At 49.9% G+C, this 21,470-nt stretch overlaps 1 protein-coding gene across 3 annotated transcripts in view; it reads right to left on the minus strand.

The window, feature by feature from the left end:
- Positions 1–19,289, minus strand: part of LRP4 (LDL receptor related protein 4) — a 65,686-nt gene extending 46,397 nt beyond the window's left edge. For all 3 annotated transcript variants that reach the window (XM_069091549.1, XM_069091548.1, XM_069091550.1), the window contains exons 1-2: positions 18,965–19,289; positions 443–589 (exon numbers count right to left, since the gene is read on the minus strand). In XM_069091549.1, coding sequence (XP_068947650.1) covers positions 443–589; positions 18,965–19,025 — 208 coding nt within the window. In that variant the 5' untranslated portion in view covers positions 19,026–19,289. The remainder of the gene's footprint in view (positions 1–442; positions 590–18,964) is intronic.
- Between the last annotated feature and the right edge of the window lie 2,181 nt (positions 19,290–21,470).

Genomic DNA, 21,470 nt, shown 5'->3' on the forward strand with positions numbered 1-21,470 from the left:
TCATATGCTCGAGGGTACCGCACAAGTGGTCACCTGTTTGTTCCTGTTTGCTTACATGCTCTCATCTCTGCTTTTGCACAGGTCATCCCCCTCTCTTCCCCCCCTGCCAGGAATTCTCTCCCTCCCAACCACTGCCTCTCAGGATCCCTAGTTTCTCTCAAAGCTTAGCTCAAGAGCCTTTTTCCATGCCCCCAGCGGCTAAGTGTATCACTTCCATCTAAAAGCTTCTTGGTCATTTGTTTTGCATCTATTTCAAATATAATTATACTTGCATATTGTCTCCCCTGATGGACTGTAGGCTCCCTGAAGGTAGGAACGCTTTCATTTTGTTTTGTACACAGAGTCTGACACTATGGCTGTGGCTCCAGGGCTAAATGGTCCCCATGGCTCTTGTCATGGCTCCCTCCCTGTCCCAGCCCCCACCCCTGGAGGAGTCTCTTACTGCAGCCATCCTCATCACTGTGGTCCCCACAGTCATTGTCACCGTCACATTGCCACTGAGCTGGGATACAGGTGCACTCCCCCAAGGCACTCACTGCACAGGTGAAGTGGCTTCGGCCACAGGCACATTCAGGACTGCTGGCCAGGCCTGGGGAGAGAGAGGGGAAAACTGTGAAAGGCAAAGAAAGGACTCAGGGCATGCAGCTCCTTCTGACCTCTCAAGTCAGCCAAGATCTAGATCTGTGGTTTCTGGGGCAGGGGGAGGGGTGGGAGAGGCCTCCCCTCACCGGTCAGGAAAGTCCCTGCTGACCTCAGTGCCACCATTTGTCCAGTTACTCCTCTCTGGGGCCTTAGTCAGTATGTCTTTGAGCACTCATAGGAAAAAAACAAAACAAAACAAAAAAGTAGTTCAAGGGAGCTAAATAACCTCCTAATCCTTTTTCGGGTAGGTGTGGGGTTTCCTTCTTGGGAAGAGGTTAGCAAGTGGAGGGGTGGGGTTATGGTTGGCCACCCATTTCTGTTCCTAAAACTTTACTCTTAATATTGGGTTGGAGAATTTGCCTTAATCTGGGAACAAATTAGCCTGGACAAGGGGGTGTAGAGGAGAGCGAAAAGTGACGGAACTTCCTGAAACACCATGGAAAGGGATCATGATCAGGAATCATGCCTAGGTTAGGATTCAGGCTGTTAACCACCCTGGATCATGGACAAGTCGATTCAGGGTCCTAGACTAGAGGATCCAGGGCCCTTTGCAACCCAAATCCCGTGGGATGGGGTGGGCGAGGTGCAGTGGAAAGAACTCTGGCTTAAAGGAGATCACAGAAGAACTCTGAAAACTTTTCCTGTCAGTATAAACATCAGCTGTTGTTATGATGATGAGAATGGTTCCAGATCCCAGATCCAGAGCCTTGGAGATGATTACCTAATACAAGCCTCTCACTTTACAGGAGGAAAAGGAGGCTGAGAGAGGTTGGTCACAGAGGCAGGAAGCCAGGTGTTAGGGGGTCTGAGTTTGAATCTACACTCTGCTATGTACCAACACTGGAAATTCAGGCAAGTTCGGAGAGCCTCTAAGGCCTGTATCTTTTCTATAAAATGAGGTTAGCATGATCCTAGGATTTAGATAGCCCCTAAAGTCCCTTACAGCTTTGAATCCATGATTCTACTGGGCATTGTCCCCTAGCGCGTCCCTCACTCTCCTGGGCCTCAGTTTCCTCATCTGTAAAGTGAGAGGGCTGGGTGAGATGTCCTTTCAAAGCGCTGTCAGGGGCCCAAGGGGGCTCCACCCCCTCCTCTTGTGCCAGGATCTCCCCGTCCCTCGGCTCCCACCCTGTGGCCCCTCGTTCCTCAGCTCAGAACAGGGCACAGAGTTTCAAGGGTTCCCACGGCCAGACCCAAAGGGAAGCAGCCTGGAAGTCAGGTACCTGCGGGAGCAAGGGCGGCCTGGGGGAGGGGCCTGGAGCCACTTCCAATCCCCAGTCTGGGGGCTGAGGAGGGGAGGGACTGGGGGAGGCGGCCCCTCCCCCTGCAGCCCCAGCCAGACCCCGCTGGGCCAGGCTATTGAGCCGGGAGCGATCCCCCCGGCCAAGTCCCATGACCAGCTGCAGTGCCCCTTCCCCAGCGTGCCCAGCAGGATGCCCTGTGATGGCGTGTGAACGGCTCTGTGCCCCCGCTCCTGCCTGGGCGGGAACAAAGGGCCCTGCCAGGGTCACTTGCCCCCCCCCCCATTCATCTGGTCCCGGTCCCGCCGCCCGGCCGGCCGGCCCCCGCGCAGCCCGGGGGAGGGTTGGGGAGGGGCGCGCGGGTTCCCCTCCCGCCGCAGCCCGGCCTGGGAACTGGGGGGGGGCGTGGCCACTCCATGACCACACCCCCCGCCTTCCTTCTTCACTCTCGGCCCTCGCCTCGGGTCTGCAACCAACCCGGAGCGCACGCTCCTCACCCCGGGTCCCAAGCTCTAGCTGCGGCTCCCCGCAGGATCCCCAGCACTCTACCGACCGCCTCCTCTCCCATCTCTACAAGATGAAGAGTCACCCACGCCCCAGACCGTGGCCGGTGCCCCGCGGCAATGAAGAAATCCCAGCTCCGGCAAAGGTCTCCCCTCGCTCCAGAGGACACGGGGCAAGCCGCGGCCGGGGCTGGGCATCAGGCGGGCGGAGAGGCTTAGACCCTGCCCCCCTCCTGCTCCAAGGGTCAAGGCCCCCGGAGGAAGGGGGCAGCTTCCCACAGCTCCCCAAGCCTTTTCTCCGCACGAGGCTCCCTGCAGACTTCTCACACCCCCGGGCCTGCTCCAAGGGCTCCGCGCTCGGGCTCTCCCCTCGGCCTCCATCTCTCTCTATCCCATGGATCACGCTGCACTGCCCCCTCCCTCACGAACGGGCGCCCCCTGAAGAATGGGGTTCTTCGGTTTTTAAGTTATGTATCCCCGGAAGCCAGGAAGCACGGGCATGGGGGAGGGAACAAGCTGGCTCTGCAATCCAGCAGACCTGGGTTGGAGCCTGACTCTTCACACACACTGGCCCTGTGCTCCTGGCAAGTCACTGATCGTCTCAGAGCTCCAGGAAACTCTCAAAGGCTTCGTTCTTCAGTCTGTCTGACTCTTATCAGGGTTTTGTTGGCAAAGATACTGGAGCGGATTCCTTCTTCAGAGGATTAAGGCAGAGGTTAAGTGACTTGTCCAGGGTCACACAGCTGATAGCTGAGCAAGATTTGAACTAAGGTCTTCCTAATCAAAGACCCATTGAGTCACCTAGTTGCTGTCTCAAAGACTATAAACTATAGATTGCAGAAGAGCTTTCGCTGTGAATTGGTGGAAGGGTCTTCCATGACAAGAATACCCTACACTGAGGAAATCACAGGACTAGACCAAAACAAAAATCTGCCATGCACATAGTAGGCACTTAAATGCTTATTGAACAGACTATTCTTTAGGGGTAATGAGCCTAAGGATGAAGAAAGTATTTAGTCAGGGTGGCTTTGGAGGGAAAACAAGACGTCATTTTTGGGAAGGCAGGGTTAGGGCTGAGGGGTCACACTAGCTTACATGTAACATTGGAAGGGACCTCAGAGATGATGCAGTCCAACTCCCTCATTTTTCAGATTAGGAAACTGAGACCCAGAGAGGAGCAGTGGCTTATAGACACCTAGCAAGTGACAGAGGCAGGATTTGAATCCACACTTATTTTCTAGAAACAGAAGCAGGGGCACCTGGGTGTGGCTGCAGTGGAGAGAGCACCATAGTACATAGAACTCTGGGCCTGGAGTCAAGAAGACCTGAGTTCAAATCCAGCCTCAGACACTTATTAGGTGTGTGACCCTGGGCAAGTCACTTAACTCTGTTTCCTCATCTGTAAATTAAGCAAGAGAAGGAAATGGCAAACCACTCCAGCATCTTTGCCAAGAAAACCCCAGAACAGAGTCACAGAGTCTGAAACAGCTGAATAAAGCTGAAGGAACAAGCACCAGGACTGGGAAAGCATGGGGGAGTCATTGCAACCCACCAACACCTGGGAAAAGTATGATAGATGACAAAGGGCAGCCTTCAGCAGTGTCTGCTGAACCCATCCCTGGGGGAGTATTCACAGAGATGAATAACAGACAATAAACCGCAAGGGACGGCCTGCATTGGGGAGGGTCACGCATTCGCAGTAAAAGGCGATGGGGCACACACACAAAGGCAGGGTCTCCATGACAACTTCCGTTTCATCTCTGGGGGTCCCCAACTGCGCAGTCTAAATCTCATTTCTCACTAGCGCTTTGGCTGAGCTCATAAAAGGAGAGTTCAAACCCTTTAACTTAAGAGAAGCAATATGGTACAAGCCAGAGGGCCAGCCTTGGAGTCAGGAAGACCCGGGGCTTCTAGTCTTCCTGACACATTTATACCAAGCTTGGACAACCAGAAAGGTTCTAAGACTTCACAGACTGGTCGCTACCTGCATCGATGGAATGAGTTTCCACACTAGGTATTTCAAGAAATCACAGACCAAAAAAAATGACATTTCTCAGAGGAATGAAAAGTAGTGGAGTGAAACAAGAGGGTGGGTGACTATTGGAATTTTTAAAATTCAAGTTAAGCTACTCACATATACTTCTATCTCAGTAATCTTCCCTGGACCAAAAGCCAAGACCCCTCAGTTCATTAAATAGTTTTCTATTTCCCCATCCTGATGAGATAATGTACATAAAACTGTAAAGTGCTACATAAAATGTTAGCCATTATTATTATCATGTCATCTAACCAGGGGAAAGTGGTTTTTTTTTTTTTTTACATTGTATCCACAGAAACTTCCTGAGAAGGGAAATGCCCTGCCCTTGGATTCATCAATTCTTAACAATTCCTCAGTGCTCTCTTTTAGAGAAAAAGTGAAAGTTTCCCCCTATTTTCAGCTTCTAGGAAATAGTAAAGATAAGGCGATACAAGCCCCAAAGCATTTATTGAGTGTCTACTTTGGCAGAGGCTGAGGCTGGTGTCTCTTCATGCCAATGTTTTAGGTGTTGGTCTAGGAAAATCTAGGCCATCTGTCCCACTAGCTCTCCATTCCAATTCCACACTTCCAAATCACCCTTCCCCCAGGCTCTGCTCCTTTGCTCTCATGTCAGAACACAAGAAGGCTCTTCTAGCCAATGCCAAGAACTCTACGTGTGCCCTGATCCCATCTCCTCCTCTCTCTTCCAGCAATTCAATCCTTTGGTCATCTTATTTTCTCTTATTTTCAACCTTTCTTATCCAGTGACCCCTTATCTGCTTCCTTCCAATATGCCCAGATCTCTCTCATTCCTAAAAAAATAAACCCACCCCCCCAAAAAAAACCTGTCACTTAAGGCTACCATCCCCTCAAATGACTGTTCAATAGCTCTTCCATTTCAGTCAAATTCCTTAAAAAAGAATCTGCCTATACCCCACCTTGTCACCCCCCCTTCTCTCTTCTGCCCAGCAATGTGGCTTTCATTCCCACAATTTCATCAACGATGTCTTTATTGTTCAATCCAATGGCTCTTTTTTTTTTTTTTTTAAGTTTTCACTGACCTCTCTGTAGCACATGACACTGATGAGTGTCCACTCCCCCTTCACTGGGTTCTCTTATTACCTCAATTTTGGTCTCCTTTGCAGGATCACTATCTGTGTCCCACCCTCTAAGGGTGTATCTGAGGCTCAGTCCTGGGCCTTAGCTGCTTGGTGATCCTAATAACTCCTATCAACCATCTTTACACAGATAACTCCCAAACTTGCAGAATCCAGTTCTCATGTCTTTCCTGTGCTCCAGGTATACATCTCCATCAGCCTTTTGGATATCTGTCCACTTGGATGTCCCATAAACATCTTAAATTCAACAGGTCAAGAGAACCCATTATCTTTCCCCTAAACACAACTTTATGGCCAGGGCAGCCAGGTGGCGCCATAGCATACAGAGCACAGGGACTGGAGTCAGAAAGACTCATATTCAAGAGCTCAAATGTGACCTCAGACACTAGGTGAGTGAACCTAGGCAAGTCACTTAACCCTGTTGGCCTCAGTTTCCTCACCTGTAAAATGGGCTGGAGAAGGAAATTGCAAACCACTTCAGTATCTTGACCAAGAAAACCCCAAATGTAGACACAGAGTCAGACATTGCTGAAGAACGGCTGAACAAAAAAACCACACCTTTCTTCCTAATGTCTTGATTTCCAGCAAGAGTATCACCATCCTTCCTAGTCACACAGGTCAGCCTCAAAGTCAATCTCAACTCTTTTCTCTCTCTCAGCCTTGTAACCAATCAGTTGCCAAGTTTTATGGATTCTACCTGATCAAAATCTCACACCCCTCTTCCTCTATTCACACCCTAGTCCAGGCTCTTATCACCTCTTGCCTCTAGCCTCCTTTTTGGTCTTGCTGTTTCCAGTCTCTCCCCTCTAGAATAATCCTTCAAATTGACATTCCTAAAGCACAGGTCCAGATATATTATTCCACTGCTCAAAAAACTTGACTGGTTCTCCATTGCTCCTGGGATAAAATGCAAATACTTTTCTCTGGCATTTAAACCCTGACATTGTAGAAGACATAGTTAGGAAGCTTGAGCCCCTTCCCTTTGCTCATACACAGAATATCAGGTCCATCTCTCCACTCCACACCTTAGTATCAGGTGTCTCTACATGCCTGGAATGCTCTCTCTTCTCACTTCCACTTCTTGAAGACTTTAGGACCCTTTAAGACTCAAGTAGCACATCATTCAGAAGGCCTTTCCTGATTCCCCTAGCTGTTAGTGGGAACACCCCTCTCCACAAATCACTATACATTATTTTGACTATATCTTGTATTTACTTATCTGTGAAAAGATTGCTTCCCTCTGGTAGGATGTAAGCTCCTTGAGAGCAGGGGTTGTCTCATTTTTGCATTTTGTCTCCCCAGTGCCTAGATAGCAACTGGCATGTAGAAGTCCAATTGTTGACATATTTATTGTTAAAGAAAGAAAAAAATCTGGGGGGGGTTTAATGGATTGAATGCCCAATATGAGTCAATAATGCAATATGGCAGTCAAAAAGTAAATGTGGATGGTCTTGGGCAGCATTAAGAAAGGCCCAGGGAGGTGATGCTCTGGTAGCCTCTGCACTGGTCAGACCACATCTCGAGTCTTGGGGTCAGCTCTGGGATCATGTTTTAGGAAGGTGACCAGGATGGCCAAGGGCCAGAATTCATACAAGGTTCAGTTGAAGGACCTAGAGGCCAGAAGATTTAATTGGTCCATGATAAGTGTATTCAAGTATTTCAAGGGCCACCATGTGGAACAGAGAGCTTTTGTTCCACATGGCCCTTGAGGGCAGAACCAGGAGGAATGGGGAACTTTTTAGAGAGGATGTTTCAATCTGATGTAAGGAAAAATGTCCTAACAGAGCTAATGGGAAGTAGAATGGACAGCTTCAGGAAGAAGCAGTTCTTTCTCCCTCAGCCAAAGTCTTCTGAAGACAGGTGTGGCTCAGTGAAAAGAGAATAGCATTTGGAATCCGGGGGCTGGGGTTGGAATCCCAACTCTGTAATTTACCACAAGTGTGACCTTAGATAAGTCACTTATCCTTTTTGAGCCTCAGGTTCCTCATCTGTAAAATGGGAGTAGGGGGCTGGATGAGATCGCTCCTTTGGTCCTTCCCTCCCAGCTGTCACATTCCCTCATAGGAGCAAAGGGAAGGGTCAAGCTTCCTAACAATAAAATGACTCAGACCTACACCCAGAAGGCTGGAGATCAGCAGCTACAATTATTCCTTGACATGCAAATACAAATGCTACTGCATAGCTTTAGGACCAGCAGCAGCCAAAGAATGTGTCTAAGAAAGTTCCCAAAGAGCTTTTCCAAATGGAACTTGAGATAAGCTCAGGAGAGCTTTGTGAGGGAACAGTGGTCAGAAGCCCCTCCTTGTATGGAAGGATTATAGGCTTAAAGCTAAGCAGGACCTTAGAGGCCATCTGGTCAACCCACCCTCATCTGACAGAAGGGGAAACTGAGGCTAGACAGGTTTACTGAATTGTCCATGTTTATATGGGCAGAAGTGGCAGATGTGGGCTTTGAACCCAGGGTTTCTGCTTCCAAAAACCCATTGTTTTTTTTCCACAGTACCTCATTGCCTTGTTTAATTGGATGGCCCCAAGCTACACTCAAGTCAACCATGAGACCCCAGATACTTTCATGATCCTTGACTTTTTTTTGAGTTGGGTATTCTCTTCACCCCATATTGACTTGAATAACCAATAGAATGTAAGTTGTCTTTGTATTTGCCTGTGTCTGGCACATAGTGGGCACTTTTTAACCTTTATTGAATTGGTATGTAATTTTTGAGAGTCACTCTGGCTGTCTGATAGTGACCTCTCCAGATTTAGCTGGGTTGGTCTCTAGAGGAATTCTACACAATTCTTTTCCTTCCGGGAGGAAAGGCATTGGGGGAGGGGCCCTATAGGAATCAGCAATGGGTTTGGAATCAATAGGTCCTGAGTTCAAATTCTGATTCTGCCATTTATATTGGGTGGCCTCAGGTCACTTCTCTCTGGGCCTCAGATTTCTTATTGTCACCTGTAAAATGAGGTGCTCAGACAAAATGAACTCTAAGGTCTCTTTGGATCTAAGTCTATGACTCAGTGACAATCATCACATCACCACTTTTCTGGAAAGGAAGGGAGACAGGAAGTGAGAGACTAAGACATATTCTCCTCATTTTATGAAAATTCCTAAGGCAACACAGCAATTTGCTGGGAGATTTTTGCAGTGTCCTTCATTCCATCCCTTATTTACTATAACCCCGACCACATTCAAGTCTTCCTCCAAAAAGTTTCTTAATGTAGAAATTTATTCTCCTTTCCTTACCCCCCAAGCTTAGCTGTGAAAAGAGCTCACACCAGAGGTGTAGCTAGGTAACAGGTTACAGGGAAAAAAATCTTGTGGTGGGCTGAAAGCTCAAAATGCAGCAATAGCTGTGTGTATTGTGTTTTAGAAAAGATGTTAACAAGTATCCAGAAGAGGAGAGTGAATAATCTGAGAATAGTGAATAATATGCATACCAGTTAAAGGAACTAGGAATGTGGAGTCTGGATGAACAAAGACTCAGAATGCAAAAGCTGTCTTTGGGTACTTGGAAGGCCATGATCAGCCTTGCCTGGAAAGTTCTTTCTCATCTCCCTACTTTCCTGTAAGTACAGTGCAAAGCTCTTTTTATTGTGGCTAAGAATTGGAAATTGAGAGGATACCCAGAGATTGGAGAATGGCTAAATAAGCTATGGTATATGATTGTGATATAATATTACTATACTGTAAGAAATGACAAGCAGGATGATTTCCAAAAAACCTGGAAAGATTTACATGCACTAATGCTAAGTGAAGTGAGCAGAACCCAGAGAATGTTGTACACAGTAACAGCAATATTGTATGATGAAGAAATTGAATGACTTAGCTATTCTCAGCAACACGATCCAAGACAATCCCAAAGGACTCATGATGAAGCATATAATCCACCTACAAAGAAAGAACTGATACTGTCTGAATATAGACTGAAGCATGTGGTTTTTCTTCCTTCTTTCTTTCTTCCTTCTTTTCACTCGAGTCTTCTTGTACAAAATGATTAATATAGAAATGTTTTACCTGATTGCACATGTATAAACTATATCAGATTGCTTACCATACCAGGAAGCAGGGAAGGGAGGAAGGGAAGAAGGAATAGAATTTAGAGCTCAAAACTTTAAATAGAGTTTAAAATTTTTTTGTTTTAACATGTAATTGGGGAAAAAATAAAATATTATTAAAAAGTAAAAAAAAACAAAGTATAGTACAGGAACTACCTCCTTCAGGGGGGCTTTGCTGACCTCCCCAGATGCCCAAGGGCTTTGTATTTACTCTGGGGGATATATTTATATTCCTGGAATAATGGAAAGAACTTTGTGACCTTGGGCAAGTCACTGAATGTCTATGAACCTGTTGTAAAGGAGATTGGCCTAGATGACCTCTGAGCTCCCTTCCAAATCTAAATCTATGCTCTTATGATCTGTTCATGCATTATTTCCCTTATAGAACACGAGGGTTTAGAGCTAAACAGGACCTTAGACCCATCATTCTTTGACAGAGGGATAAAAATTGAGGCCAGAAAGGTTAAACAAATTGTCCAAGGTCATGTGGGCAAGATTTTGGGGTTCTTTTTGTTTTGTTCTTCCGTCTTTGTAACCCAGAGATGGACACATAGTGGGTGCTCAATAAATGTTTGTTGTATGGAACTGAATAACCTTGGGAAGGAGGAAGGTGCCATTATTATGCCCATTTTATTGATGAGAAAACTGAGGCTCAGAGAGAATAAGTGATTTGCTCCTGGAGAGAAAAAAGTGATTTGGGTACCAGCTGATTAGTGTCTTGGGTTGAGACTCACACTCAGATCTTCCTGATTTCAGGTCTGGGGCTCTATTCCTGCCTCTCAGAGAAATCAGCATGACTTTTATAGCTAACTATTTTCTACCTTCCCTCTGAGACTGGTAGTTAAAATTCCCTCCCTTACTAAGCTGCCAGAAAGAACAAAAAAAATTGGACAGGAGAAGGGGATTCCCCTCCCGCATTTTCTTTTGCCTATGGATAGAATTCCTTGGCACCCCCCTTTGGTTTCCACATACCAGTAGCCAATTCTGCAGCTAGCTGTCACTTGGGTTTCATCCATGGTAGCAAGGTGGTGGGACTCCCTAGTCCCTATAGGTGGATGCCCTACGGAGGGAAAGCTCTCCGGGGAGGGGGGTGCTGGGAGACCCAGGAGTTTCTGGGGTTGGGGAGAACTCCCGAGCTTTGGCACTCCGCTAAGTCGCTTTCCATTCCCTCCCCCATCTTGTGTTCAAATCAGGTGTCTTTCCCAGCAGCAGGGGCTGGAAGTTCCCTGCCCTTCGCCTATGAAGAAGGGGGGAGGTTCTCCCCCAAAGCCTCGGTGGGAGCCAGGAGCTCCAAGGTCCCAGCAAACTCTCGGTGATAAATTATGCAGCACCTTTGTGTGGCTGCCTCTGGGGCCAGATGGGAGGTTTTTCTCCCCGGGTCTTTTGTTTCCGGCTTTGATCCCAGCTCTGATCCCCGGCTCTGCACAGAGGTGAGGGGGGGGGGCGGGGAAGGAAGTCCCCACTGGCCAAGTCGGGGCTTGCAACAAGTCCCAGCGAGGAGGCCTTCCCAGTTCCCACCTGGGGCTGCCTACCCTGGAGCCTCAAAGGTCCCCTTAAGCATTCGGGCTTGGGGTGGGGTACACATGTGTCCCCCCACCCCGGCACGTGTGTGTGGGGTGCGGTAAGACTTTCTTAGCCCTCGCAGTTATTTTGACAGATGCCTGGTGCAAGGATGGGGATTTCTAAATGTAAAAGAAAGAATCGAGCTCTTCCCAATGGGTTTCAAAGGTACCCAGGGGCAACCGAGGATGTTTACTTTCTCTAAATCAAAAACACAGAAGACCAAGAAAATGGAGTCCAAGCCAGGCAGCGCCAGGAAGCCAGGAAACGGGCGGCAGTGGAGAGGCTGCGGCGGGCGGGCGGGCGGGCAGCCCCCGTGGCGGCGGCTCTTGGTTACGGCCAAGGCCAAAGCAAGTCCCCATCACTGGCCCCCAAGTAAAGGGGGAGGAAACAAAGAGATGACGGGGCTGAAATGCATGGAGCTGGGGGCTTTCTTTGAGGTCAGATGATCGCAAATCGGGAGCGGGAAGAGACCCTCAGAAGCCAGAGTCCAACCCCATCAATTTCCAAGGGAGACTCCCAGGGTTTGTGTGACTAGCCCAAGGGCCTCAGAGCTGAAAGTGTCCGAGGTGGGATCAGCTCGGTGATCCCTGGGGGAAGAAGGCTGCCAGGGGTCAGGCGACCTCGGAAGGAGACCCAAGATGAAAGCAGAGCTGGCCAGGGTAGCACACAGCTCTGGGGCCTTGAGTGGGTGGGCAGGTGGGGAAAGACAGATGCTTCCTCCAACCCAGACTACTTAGGGATCCTGGAAGCAGAGACCCTCTCAGATTCAAGACCTGCTCTCCCAGGAGATAATTGCAAAATTAAAATAACTCAAATTCACACAGCCTTTTTAGGGTTTGCAAAGCATCCTGCAACTAACATCTCACTTGGTCCTCACAACAGTATTGAAGTGGGTGGGTGTGTTGTGTCTGCATGCATTATCTCACTGTGGGGTAGGTAGTACTGTTAACCATATTCCCTATTTTACAGATGAAGACATTGAGGCTCTGGGAAATTAAGTGGTTTACCAGGCTTCCCCAGCTTGTGGGATTTAAAGCCAAGCTGTCCCACTTCCCAACTCCAAGTGTTTGATCTCCTAAACAAGGCAGTTTCTCTAAGCAGTTAACCAACAAGCATCTATAAAGCTCTTCCCTCAGCTAAACATGATATCACAACATACAACCACTCTGAGCCTCAGTTTTTACATCTGTAAAATGGGGGATATGGTAACAATACTATTGAAAGTTATATTGACTCCTTTTAATTCTCTTTGTCCTGAGTTTTGCCCCCTTAATCAGGGGTGAAAAGCCCAAGTGAAGAATTTTCCTTTTAACAGTACTACCTTAAAAGGTCACTGTGAGGCTCCCTTGAGATAATGTATGTAGACACTCTGAACCTGTTTCTTCATCTGTCAAAGCCCCAAATGACACAACACCCCCCTTGAAGATCCTCCATCCTAATGGAACAAGTTGACAAGCATTTTTTAGGAGTTTACAGCATTCCAGGTGCTTGTGCTAAGCCCTGAGCACACATTTATTAAGAAAGGTAAAGACAGGTCCTGGGGTCGGGGAGCTCCCAGTCTAACGTGGGAGCTGACATGGGAAGAGCCATGTACATACAAGATATAGACAGTCAATTGGAGGCTATGTTGGAGGAAAGGCACTAGCAGCGGGGGGCACTGGGAAAGGACTCTTACAGGAGATGGGATTTGGGCTGATCCTGGAAGGGAGCCAGGAAAGTCAACAAATGCATAACTATGGAGATAGTTGTTCCCCTAAACCCCACTTAAGCCTCAGGGAGCCTCCCTCACTTAAGCACACAGGAAGGAGCTGATGTGATGGAGGCTGGCTTTGGAGTGAGAGAAGGAGGTAGAAGAAGCCTTCAGCTCCAGCTACACCTGGGAAACACCTTTCTCAGATCCTGGGGTGCTCTGCCACTCACTGACCCAGAGCCAATCACTCCATTTTGCACAGTCCCCGTTTCCTCATCTGTGAAATGAAGGAGGCTAAATTAAAGGATCTCTGAAGTCCTTAGAATGAATGAATCAATGAATCAGTGAATCAATGGAGTAAGTGAAGTGAATGAATGAATGAATGGAAAAGCAGTTATTAAATGCTTGCCAAGTGCCAAGCACGGTGCTAAGCCCCGGAGATACAAGTACAAAAGCGCCCAGTTCCTGCCTTCCAGGAGCTTGGTTCTAAAGCTAATGATCTATATTCAGATTGTGTTTTTATAAAGGGAGGGGGTGAATAAAGTGTTCCTATTTAGCATCAGGAAAACCGGAGTTCAAATTCCTTCTGGATGCTTGCTAAATGAAAGATTTAGCACAAGTCACTGACCTCCCTGGGCCTTAGTTTGTCTACCTGCTAATGATAACACCTACTTCACCACAGGCCTGTTGGGAGGCTCAAAGGGGATAATATATGGAAAGTGCTTGCAAATCATAAATGCCTGTATAAATGTCACCTGTTATCTGGTCTGAAGGAGGTCTGAGAGCAACAATTTCTTTTATTTTTAAAAAGAGGAAAGTGACAAGAGAGGAAGGCTGTGACAGAAGGCAGAATCTGACCTGTCTGCACAGAAATTGGAATGGGATACCACAGGCCTTGGTGCAGGCTATTTTTAGGGCCTCGCTGTGCCCGCCTCGGCCAGCCAGCAGGGCGTCTCTCCGGGAACACCTCATCCCCTCCTGGGGAGCAGGTCTGCTGCTACTGTGAAACCGGATGGTAGCTTAGAGCCATTCGAGGAGAGGTGACGCCCACTTAGTCTCCCAACAGAGCCCTGTCCCGTCAAGGACTGCAGGAAAATGGCAGCTGGAACTTAAGAGTCAGAGATTTAGAGCTGGAAGGGCCCTTCACAATCATCAGGTCCAACCTGATCCTTTTATAGATGAGGATGAGGGAAGTGAGACCCAGAGGAGAAGTGACTTGGCCAAGACTACACTTCCATGAAGTAAGTGATGGGCACAGGATAGCTCCCCAGACTCCAAAACCAGCGCTATTTCTTAGCCTAGTAAATCGGACACATACACACACACACACAACCACAGTAAGTACAGATATTGTCATTGGTTTTTTTCTGTTTCATTTCTGCCTAATTCTTCACGACCCCATATGGGGTTTTCTTGGCAAAGATGCTGGAGTGGCTTGCCATTTCCTTCTCCAGAAGTACGTACATAGGATCATTCAATCGTGAATTGAGAGCTGGCAGTGATGATAGATGCCTCTGAACAGAACCCCTTCACTTTACAGGTGAGGAAACTGAGGCTGAGATAAGCCACTGTCTTACCCAACTCACACAGTTAGTAAGCATCTGAGATGGATTTGAACTCAGGCTACCCAGTTTTCTCAGTACAAGACAATCAGACACCTGGAAGCCAGAGGCCCTAATTTCACATCAGAAGGCTAACTGCCTCAAATCTGCTCCTGAATTCCAGTCGTATATATAATTCCCCAACTTCATTCAGAGAGGAAGACTGTCCCCAGCAAGGCTCTCTGTGCTCTTCCCTCCATCTCACTTTCCATATACTTATAAAACCTCAGCTCTCTGGGTCCTACAAGGTCCTTCAGATCCCCCCACCCAGTTATTGGCACTGTCCACTTCTTGATATTGGATTGTCTCCCATTCCTGGAATGCTCCTCCTCCTCCTCACCTCTGCCTCTACCCATCTGCTTTGGAAGCTTAGCTCAACTGCTTTCTCCAACCAGGAATCTTTCCTGACCCCCCACAATCCTTAGGGTTCTCCCTTTCCTGCACCTGCTGTACCAATGTTTTACTTCACAGCTTTTTGTAGATTAACTTATCTGTGCACATGTTCTTTCCCCCTAATAGAATAGGAACCCTTGAAGGCAGGGACCCCTTTGTTTTCCTCTTTGACTTGTCAGCACCTGGCTCATAGACACAGATGCCATGTGTGGAGGGGGCAAATCAACAAGAAATTACACATTGACTCCAACATAAGGTCCACAGACCCTGACATTCCAAAGGTTTGGGGCAGCAGAGACTCATTCATCATGCCTCATGGTCTCAAAGCACCCCTGTCTTCCTTGATCACCTGTACCTCTGGGTCACTTTGCTAGCTCTGAGTCTGTTCATTTCAGGAGGTCCGGAAGTTTGGCACAGTGCGTCCCTCATATCCGGCCCTGGTGCACCTATCTCCCCTGTTCCCATGTGCCAAGCCCAAGCTTGTCACCTGATATCCAGCAGCACATAGAAGAGGAAAGACAAATTTAGCACCAGATCAGCCTTCTTTCAGAAACCCATTAAAGCAGATGACCCAGTCACTCAAGTAGTCCCACACTCTGTTAGACAGGTAGCAGTCTCCATCTCTAGGAGATTGCTGAAGTCTCCACCAGTGGGGGCGGGGGGAGTGAATCTACACCTGCCCAGCCCCTTTCCTGGGCTTACTGACCTATCTCCAAGAAAGGTCAAGCACCTTTAAAAAACCCAGTGGTCCATTGCCAAAGAATCATAACACCAGCTAGCATCTATTTAGGGGTTCCACATTTACAAAAGGCTCTCTTAGGTCCACAGCTCTTACTCCTGGACTCACTCTCCAGACTTCTCCTGATCCTCACCTGTAACCTGGCCACCCTGGAGGATCCTCAGCCCTGAGGCCCTTCTGCCTTAGGATCTTTGCCAAAAAAAATCCCATGGACAGTATTGATGTGGTCCATGAGGCCATGAAGACTGAGAAGCAACAACAGTCCTTTGGCATGGGCTTTATTATCTCCATTTCTCTGATCAGGAAACTAAGGCCGAGAGAGGTTAATTGACAGGCATTGCAGGCTGAAGGGGAGCTGGAACCTTGGTCCAATTCGATGCATGATTCCCAGACCCAGAAATCTATGCATCCCATGCGCAATAGCAAGGCAGAATGCTCTCTGTCACAGGACATGCTTACTAAATGATTAGTTCAACAGCGGCCTCTAAGCAGGGCAGGCCCACCGACATGGAGTTCCACTTGACCCATCACTACCTTAGGAACATAGCAAGCCCAACAAAAACAACCAATGCTACCTTTCCTCAGATTTCAATTTGGGAAACGGAAATGGAAGTCAATGCCAACCTCACAGTTTCTTGAGAAAACCTATGGGACTTTCAGCATCTTGGCTTTTGGATTTCTAATCTAGCACACACTGTGGACAGGATTCCCCATACAAGAGCGCTATTACCACAGCTATCCCACACTAGAGGGTCACTCAGCCTCACTAGCAAATTCTGGGCTCTCCTCTTGGATTCCTGGGACCACCCCTCTCTTTCCAGACTAGGGGCTACCATTAAATATTTGTGTCACAGAATATTGATCTGGGGGTGGGGGAGGGGAATGGAGAAAGTGTCAGAAATGGAGGCAAGATACAGGTCAAATCACTTAAAACCTCTGTGATCATAGACAAGTCACTTAACTTCTGAGATTCAGTTTTCTCTTTTGTAAAATGAGGCTAATAATCACGTTAATTAACTGGACCTGCCTCACTTTCCCCATCAGTACAATGAGGGCTTGAACTCCATATCTCTTTCCAGTCCTAGAACTTCAACCAAGAGCATTTATTGTACAGGGATAGAAGCAAAGCACTGGATGAACATCAGTCTACCCTCTGAAATGACCTGGATGAAAAATATTTCTCCTTTTCTTTGCTATTTCCCAATTGTTCTAAAATCAATATTTTAAAAATCCACACGGCTCTGCTAGAAGGCTCCCTCCCATCACTCTCGTTCAGCCTTCTTTGGAAGCACCGAATGTGCACCAGCAGGGCTGTAATTGGGGGGATCTTGAGTAAAGAGGGGGAGCTGGATGCTGAGCAGTGCAAGGCAAATCCCTCATGGGTTACTTGCTTCTTCTGTAGTGACCCAAGTCGAAGCACTCTTTGAAGGAAGGTGTTATCCAAACCATAACTCTATGCCCAGCCGTAGCTAGGGGCCCCAACACATAGTAAGTGCTTAAGGCCCTAAGCCTGAGTGTCCTTTCTCCTCTGTAAAATGAGGCCTCTAAAGTCTCTTCAGATCTAAATCTGTGCCCCAAATGCCAAGGCCATCCCTATTCCATCTGCCCCAAACAGAGGGTGACAACCTCCTGTCTGACTTCCAGGGGCCTTCAGCCCCCTCCCGCCCTCCTGGGGCCATTGATTTCTCTTGATCTCTTGGGCACCTCGTCGGGGAACAGGCAGAAAAGTCACTTCTCCTCCCCTTGGAGCCCAGCACAGCTGTCCCTTTAAGGGGCCCGGCTGGTGGGATGAGCAGCTACATTCCTCCCCGGGTAGGGCTGCTGTCCCAACACGCCAGAGAGGCTACAAATAACCTGCCGGCAGAGAGCCCGGGAGGGGGAGAGCACAGCACACAGGGGAAACCGGGAATCGGCCAGGCTACTCACTCCTCCTCGGGCCGAGGGAGGCACAGAGCCCGGGAGGCCGAGGGGGAGCAAGGGAGAACCAAGCAGCCATTGAACAAAAACAAAAACAAAGCTTCGTCATCTAAATAGGAGCGCACACAGGGCTCCCCCAGCTTGGGCTGGGACTAGAGGAGGGAACCAGAGCTCCCAGAGCCCTCCCACTACCTGCTGGGGGGAAGCCACGCTGGGCAGTCGCCAGGACTTGACACCTGGACCCCTACTCTGTGGAACAGGGGATCAGCGGGGACTGGAGTACGGACCTTTCCTAGATCCCTAAATTGTTTGGGGATGGGAGGGGGTGTCGTATTGGAGTTCAGGGAAGGAGCTCGAAGTTGTCCCGGCAGCCGCGGAGTCCCGGGATGCATCCACTCCCCCCACACTGCCCAGCCCAGGCTGAAAGGCCACTCTGCTCGAGCCTCACTCACACCCGGCAGACGCTTCGCTTGCAGGCCCCCAAACAAGTTATTAATATGGAGCAGATGAAGCAACAGATCCCCTCCCACCATGTCTGTCTCCTCGCACGGGCCAGGGGTTCTCGGGGCCGAGGGGACGGCAGAAGGGGGCTGGCAGCTGCAGTTTAAGGGGCTGAGATGGAGACTTTCTCCCTATCTCGCTGCATGATTCCTCCTCCCCCGCCCCCCTTCCCTGTTCCCCCAGCAATCTAGGGCAGGAAGCCCATTGGTAGCATCCAGCAGAGGGAACCCCAAACAACGCCAACCCAGAGGGAGATGCAGCCGCCAAGAAGCAGCGCCCTGGGACCCTCCTGGAGGGGGAGGTTTGAAGGCTGGGATGGCCCTCCCTAAGTCTCCTTACAAAGTATTCGGGACCTTCTTTGGATCCCAGCGAGCTCCCCCTCCCCAGCCCACCAGCTTTCCCTAAATCCTGGAAGGGAATTCCAATAGACTTTAACTGGTTCGGGAACATCCCCGCCCTCCTCCCCTTTCCTTTACGCACATTCCCCGGGACCACAGACACTGAGATCTTCTAACAACTGGAGAGGGAAGCAGCCCCCTGGCTCTTTCAAAGAGCAGACGTAGGAAAGGCGAGCCGGAGGTGTCCACCCGCGCCCTGCCACACTAAGAGTCAGGGGAAGTTTGGGGACACTCAGTCCCAGTCCTGAGCTTCGAGCCCCTAAAGGAATCCTACTGGGGTGTCCTCAAAGATGTATGCAAGGGCTGGCTCAGGGAGTCCTTGGGGTTCCAGTGGGGTGGGGGGATTCGGGTCCGTGTGTGTGTGTGTGTGTGTGCTCGAGAGGAATCTGGTTCCTAGTGGAGGGCGATCGAGGTCTTAGTATGGTGGGGAATGCGGATCTCAATGTGAGGGGTTTTCTTCGGAGATCTGGCCCCCAGAGCATGGGATCTCGAGGATCAGGGCCCGTCTCGCTCTCCCTCGGTCCCCGAAGCGCTCGAGGACTGAGGGACAAACTTTCCCCGATCGGGGCGGGGGCGCCCGCTTACCGTGTGCGCAGAGCAGGGCGCCGAACAGCAGCAGCAGCAGCGAGCCCCCCGGCCGCCTCATGGTGCCCCGGCCGCGGCCGCCGACGCCGGTGCGGGAGGGGCGGGGGACTTGGGACAGGGTGTCCGGTGGGGAGCGGGCCCCCGGCCGCCGGGGCACTGCCCCGCTGGTTTCGCCCGGGCTCGGCAGGCTGGGCGGCTCGGCACTGCCGGCGGCTCCGCGCCGCGGCGGGCGCGTCCAGAGAGCGAGTGGAGAGCAAGCGAATGCCCCGGGTTCCCTCTGGCCGCTGCTCCCTCCTGAGCCTCCGGAGCCGAAGCCGCGGCGGAGCCAAGCAGCCCCGCCAGGGGACCGGGAGTGGGGGGGTGTCCCGGGCCCGGCCGCCCCGCCCCCCGCCGCCGCCGCAGCCCCTGCAGCAGCCGCCGCCGCCTTGGCCCGCCCCCCGCGCCCGGCCCGGCCCCTTCCCGCCCTCGGCCCCCGCCCCCAGCTCCCCGACTCCACCCTGCGGGCCCCGCGCCCACCGCCCCCAGCCCCCAGCCCTCGGCGGCCGCCCCGCACCTCTTCCCACATACCCCAACCCCACGCCCCGGGCCGGGGCAGAAACCCCTCCATGCCTGCCCCCGAGGAGCAGCCTCCTAAAGCCCTTGCGCTCCCCCTCCCCAGAATGACTCCTGGCTCCTCCGGACTCCTTCAGAGCCTGGAGGCTGTGACTTTCCGGTCCCCCAGAGGCCGGATCTGGGTCCCGGGAGTGCACAGTTAAAGCAAGTCACCTAGACGTGACCCCGGCCCCCTCGGGCCCCAAACCCTGGCTTTATTGAGGTTGCTGAATACCTAAGACTTGCTCATGAATAATCCTCTGGGCCTTTATCAAACGAGGGGCATCGGGGGTCCTGGAGCGCCTACCCCGGCTCCTGGTTCTCCCTCTGGGTCACGCTTTCGGTATGGCTAGGGTCGGTCTGGGGCGAAATCATTCCATCACCTCCCCCTTCCCATTTACCCATTTCCTGATGGGATTGTCCCCCGGCTCAGATGTCACCGAATGGGGCCAGGCAGATGTAGTTCTTCTCGAGGAACCTCCTGGAAAACCAGAGCTGTCTTTCCACCCTCTTGAAATTCCTAGTCCGAAGGGACAGAAAAATCGGTCCTTTCTTCTAAATAGACACCCTCCCCAGCCCCAGCCCCCCAAAAGTTGTCTCCTTCCAGCTCCCGGTTTATGGGGCCTTCCAGTTGCTCTGACCTTTCTGGATACTATATCAAGTTACAAACCTCCCATCTATTTCATTGTCCCCTCCTCAGCTTTCCTGCCTGCTCAACTTCCGATGAATATTTAATGTTTCAGGTTAATTTTGCCCCCACGAACTTCCATTTTTTCCTAGGTGGGATCTTGTTTTCTTATTCTTGTCCGTGTCTCTGATCTCCCGGGGCTCTAGGGATCACTTCTCTCTCCTCACTGGGGAACCAACAATACTTGACTTGGAAAGCTCTGCAAATCTCATTCGAGAAATTTGCTGTCCCTAGGAAGGCTGTCTAGTTAGGGCCCCTTGGGGGACCCGTAGGGGTCCCCATGAGACTGAGGCAAAAGGGAGAACGCTGCCCGAGACAGAAGTTAGGACATTTTCCCAATCAGATGTGTCGACATTTGGTCTTTTCAGAGGCTTTCACTTCAAATAACCATCTCGGACCAAGGGTAACGTTAACTGCTGCACTCTGCAAAAGCAGCCAGAAAATGGTAAGGGTTTACCTCTCCTCAGCCACAGCCTCTGAAAGGGACAGAAGGTCCTTGCGTGATGCTGCTTCCACTCAGATATAGGGGGCAGAAGTGTACAGATTAGTCTTAACACAGTGTGGGATTTCCTTCTCTGCCCTCCCCTATAGTAGTTGATGAAAGCTTGACCTTTCCTATGAAGACTCCTATTTTAACCTGTTGGGTAAGTCTTTTCACAGCCTGACCCCTTCCCACTTTTCCAGACTTCCTTATAAATTAACCTTCTCCATACTCTACCATCAGCTACCCCTGGCGAGTGCTGTTCCAGAGACATAACTTCCATCTCTCCCTTCCCCCCATGCCTTTGCACTGTCTCCATTTAGTCAGCAACACTCCTGAGTGCTGCCCATAGCAGCTGAAAATGTAAGTAGGGAATATTCAACAAAATAAATAAAAATATAATAGAACATAGACAATGTGAATATGTGGCTTTAGTCAATATGGGGCCTGCAGGGACCCATGATTCAGTGGCCTTTGACTTTTGTCTGAGTTTGATGCCCACACTGGTAAAAGGAGCTTCCTCATATGGGAGTCCCACACAACAGTGGAAGCTCAACTTCCCAAGCCAAAACATGTTCTTCTATACAAACACGTTTCCACAATTAGAGTATAAACTCCTTGAGGTAAGGACTGTTTCACTTTTGTCATTTTACCCCAGGGCTTAGTTTAGCACAATGCCTGGTACACAGTAGGCACTTAATACATGCTTGTTGAGTGATTGATTAATTGATGGTTTCAGAGGAGTG

This window comes from Petaurus breviceps, unplaced genomic scaffold (assembly GCF_028583685.1).
Source record: "Petaurus breviceps papuanus isolate PSGF00001 unplaced genomic scaffold, PetGlider_PUasm1.0 188, whole genome shotgun sequence".
Taxonomy (NCBI): Eukaryota; Metazoa; Chordata; class Mammalia; order Diprotodontia; family Petauridae; genus Petaurus; species Petaurus breviceps.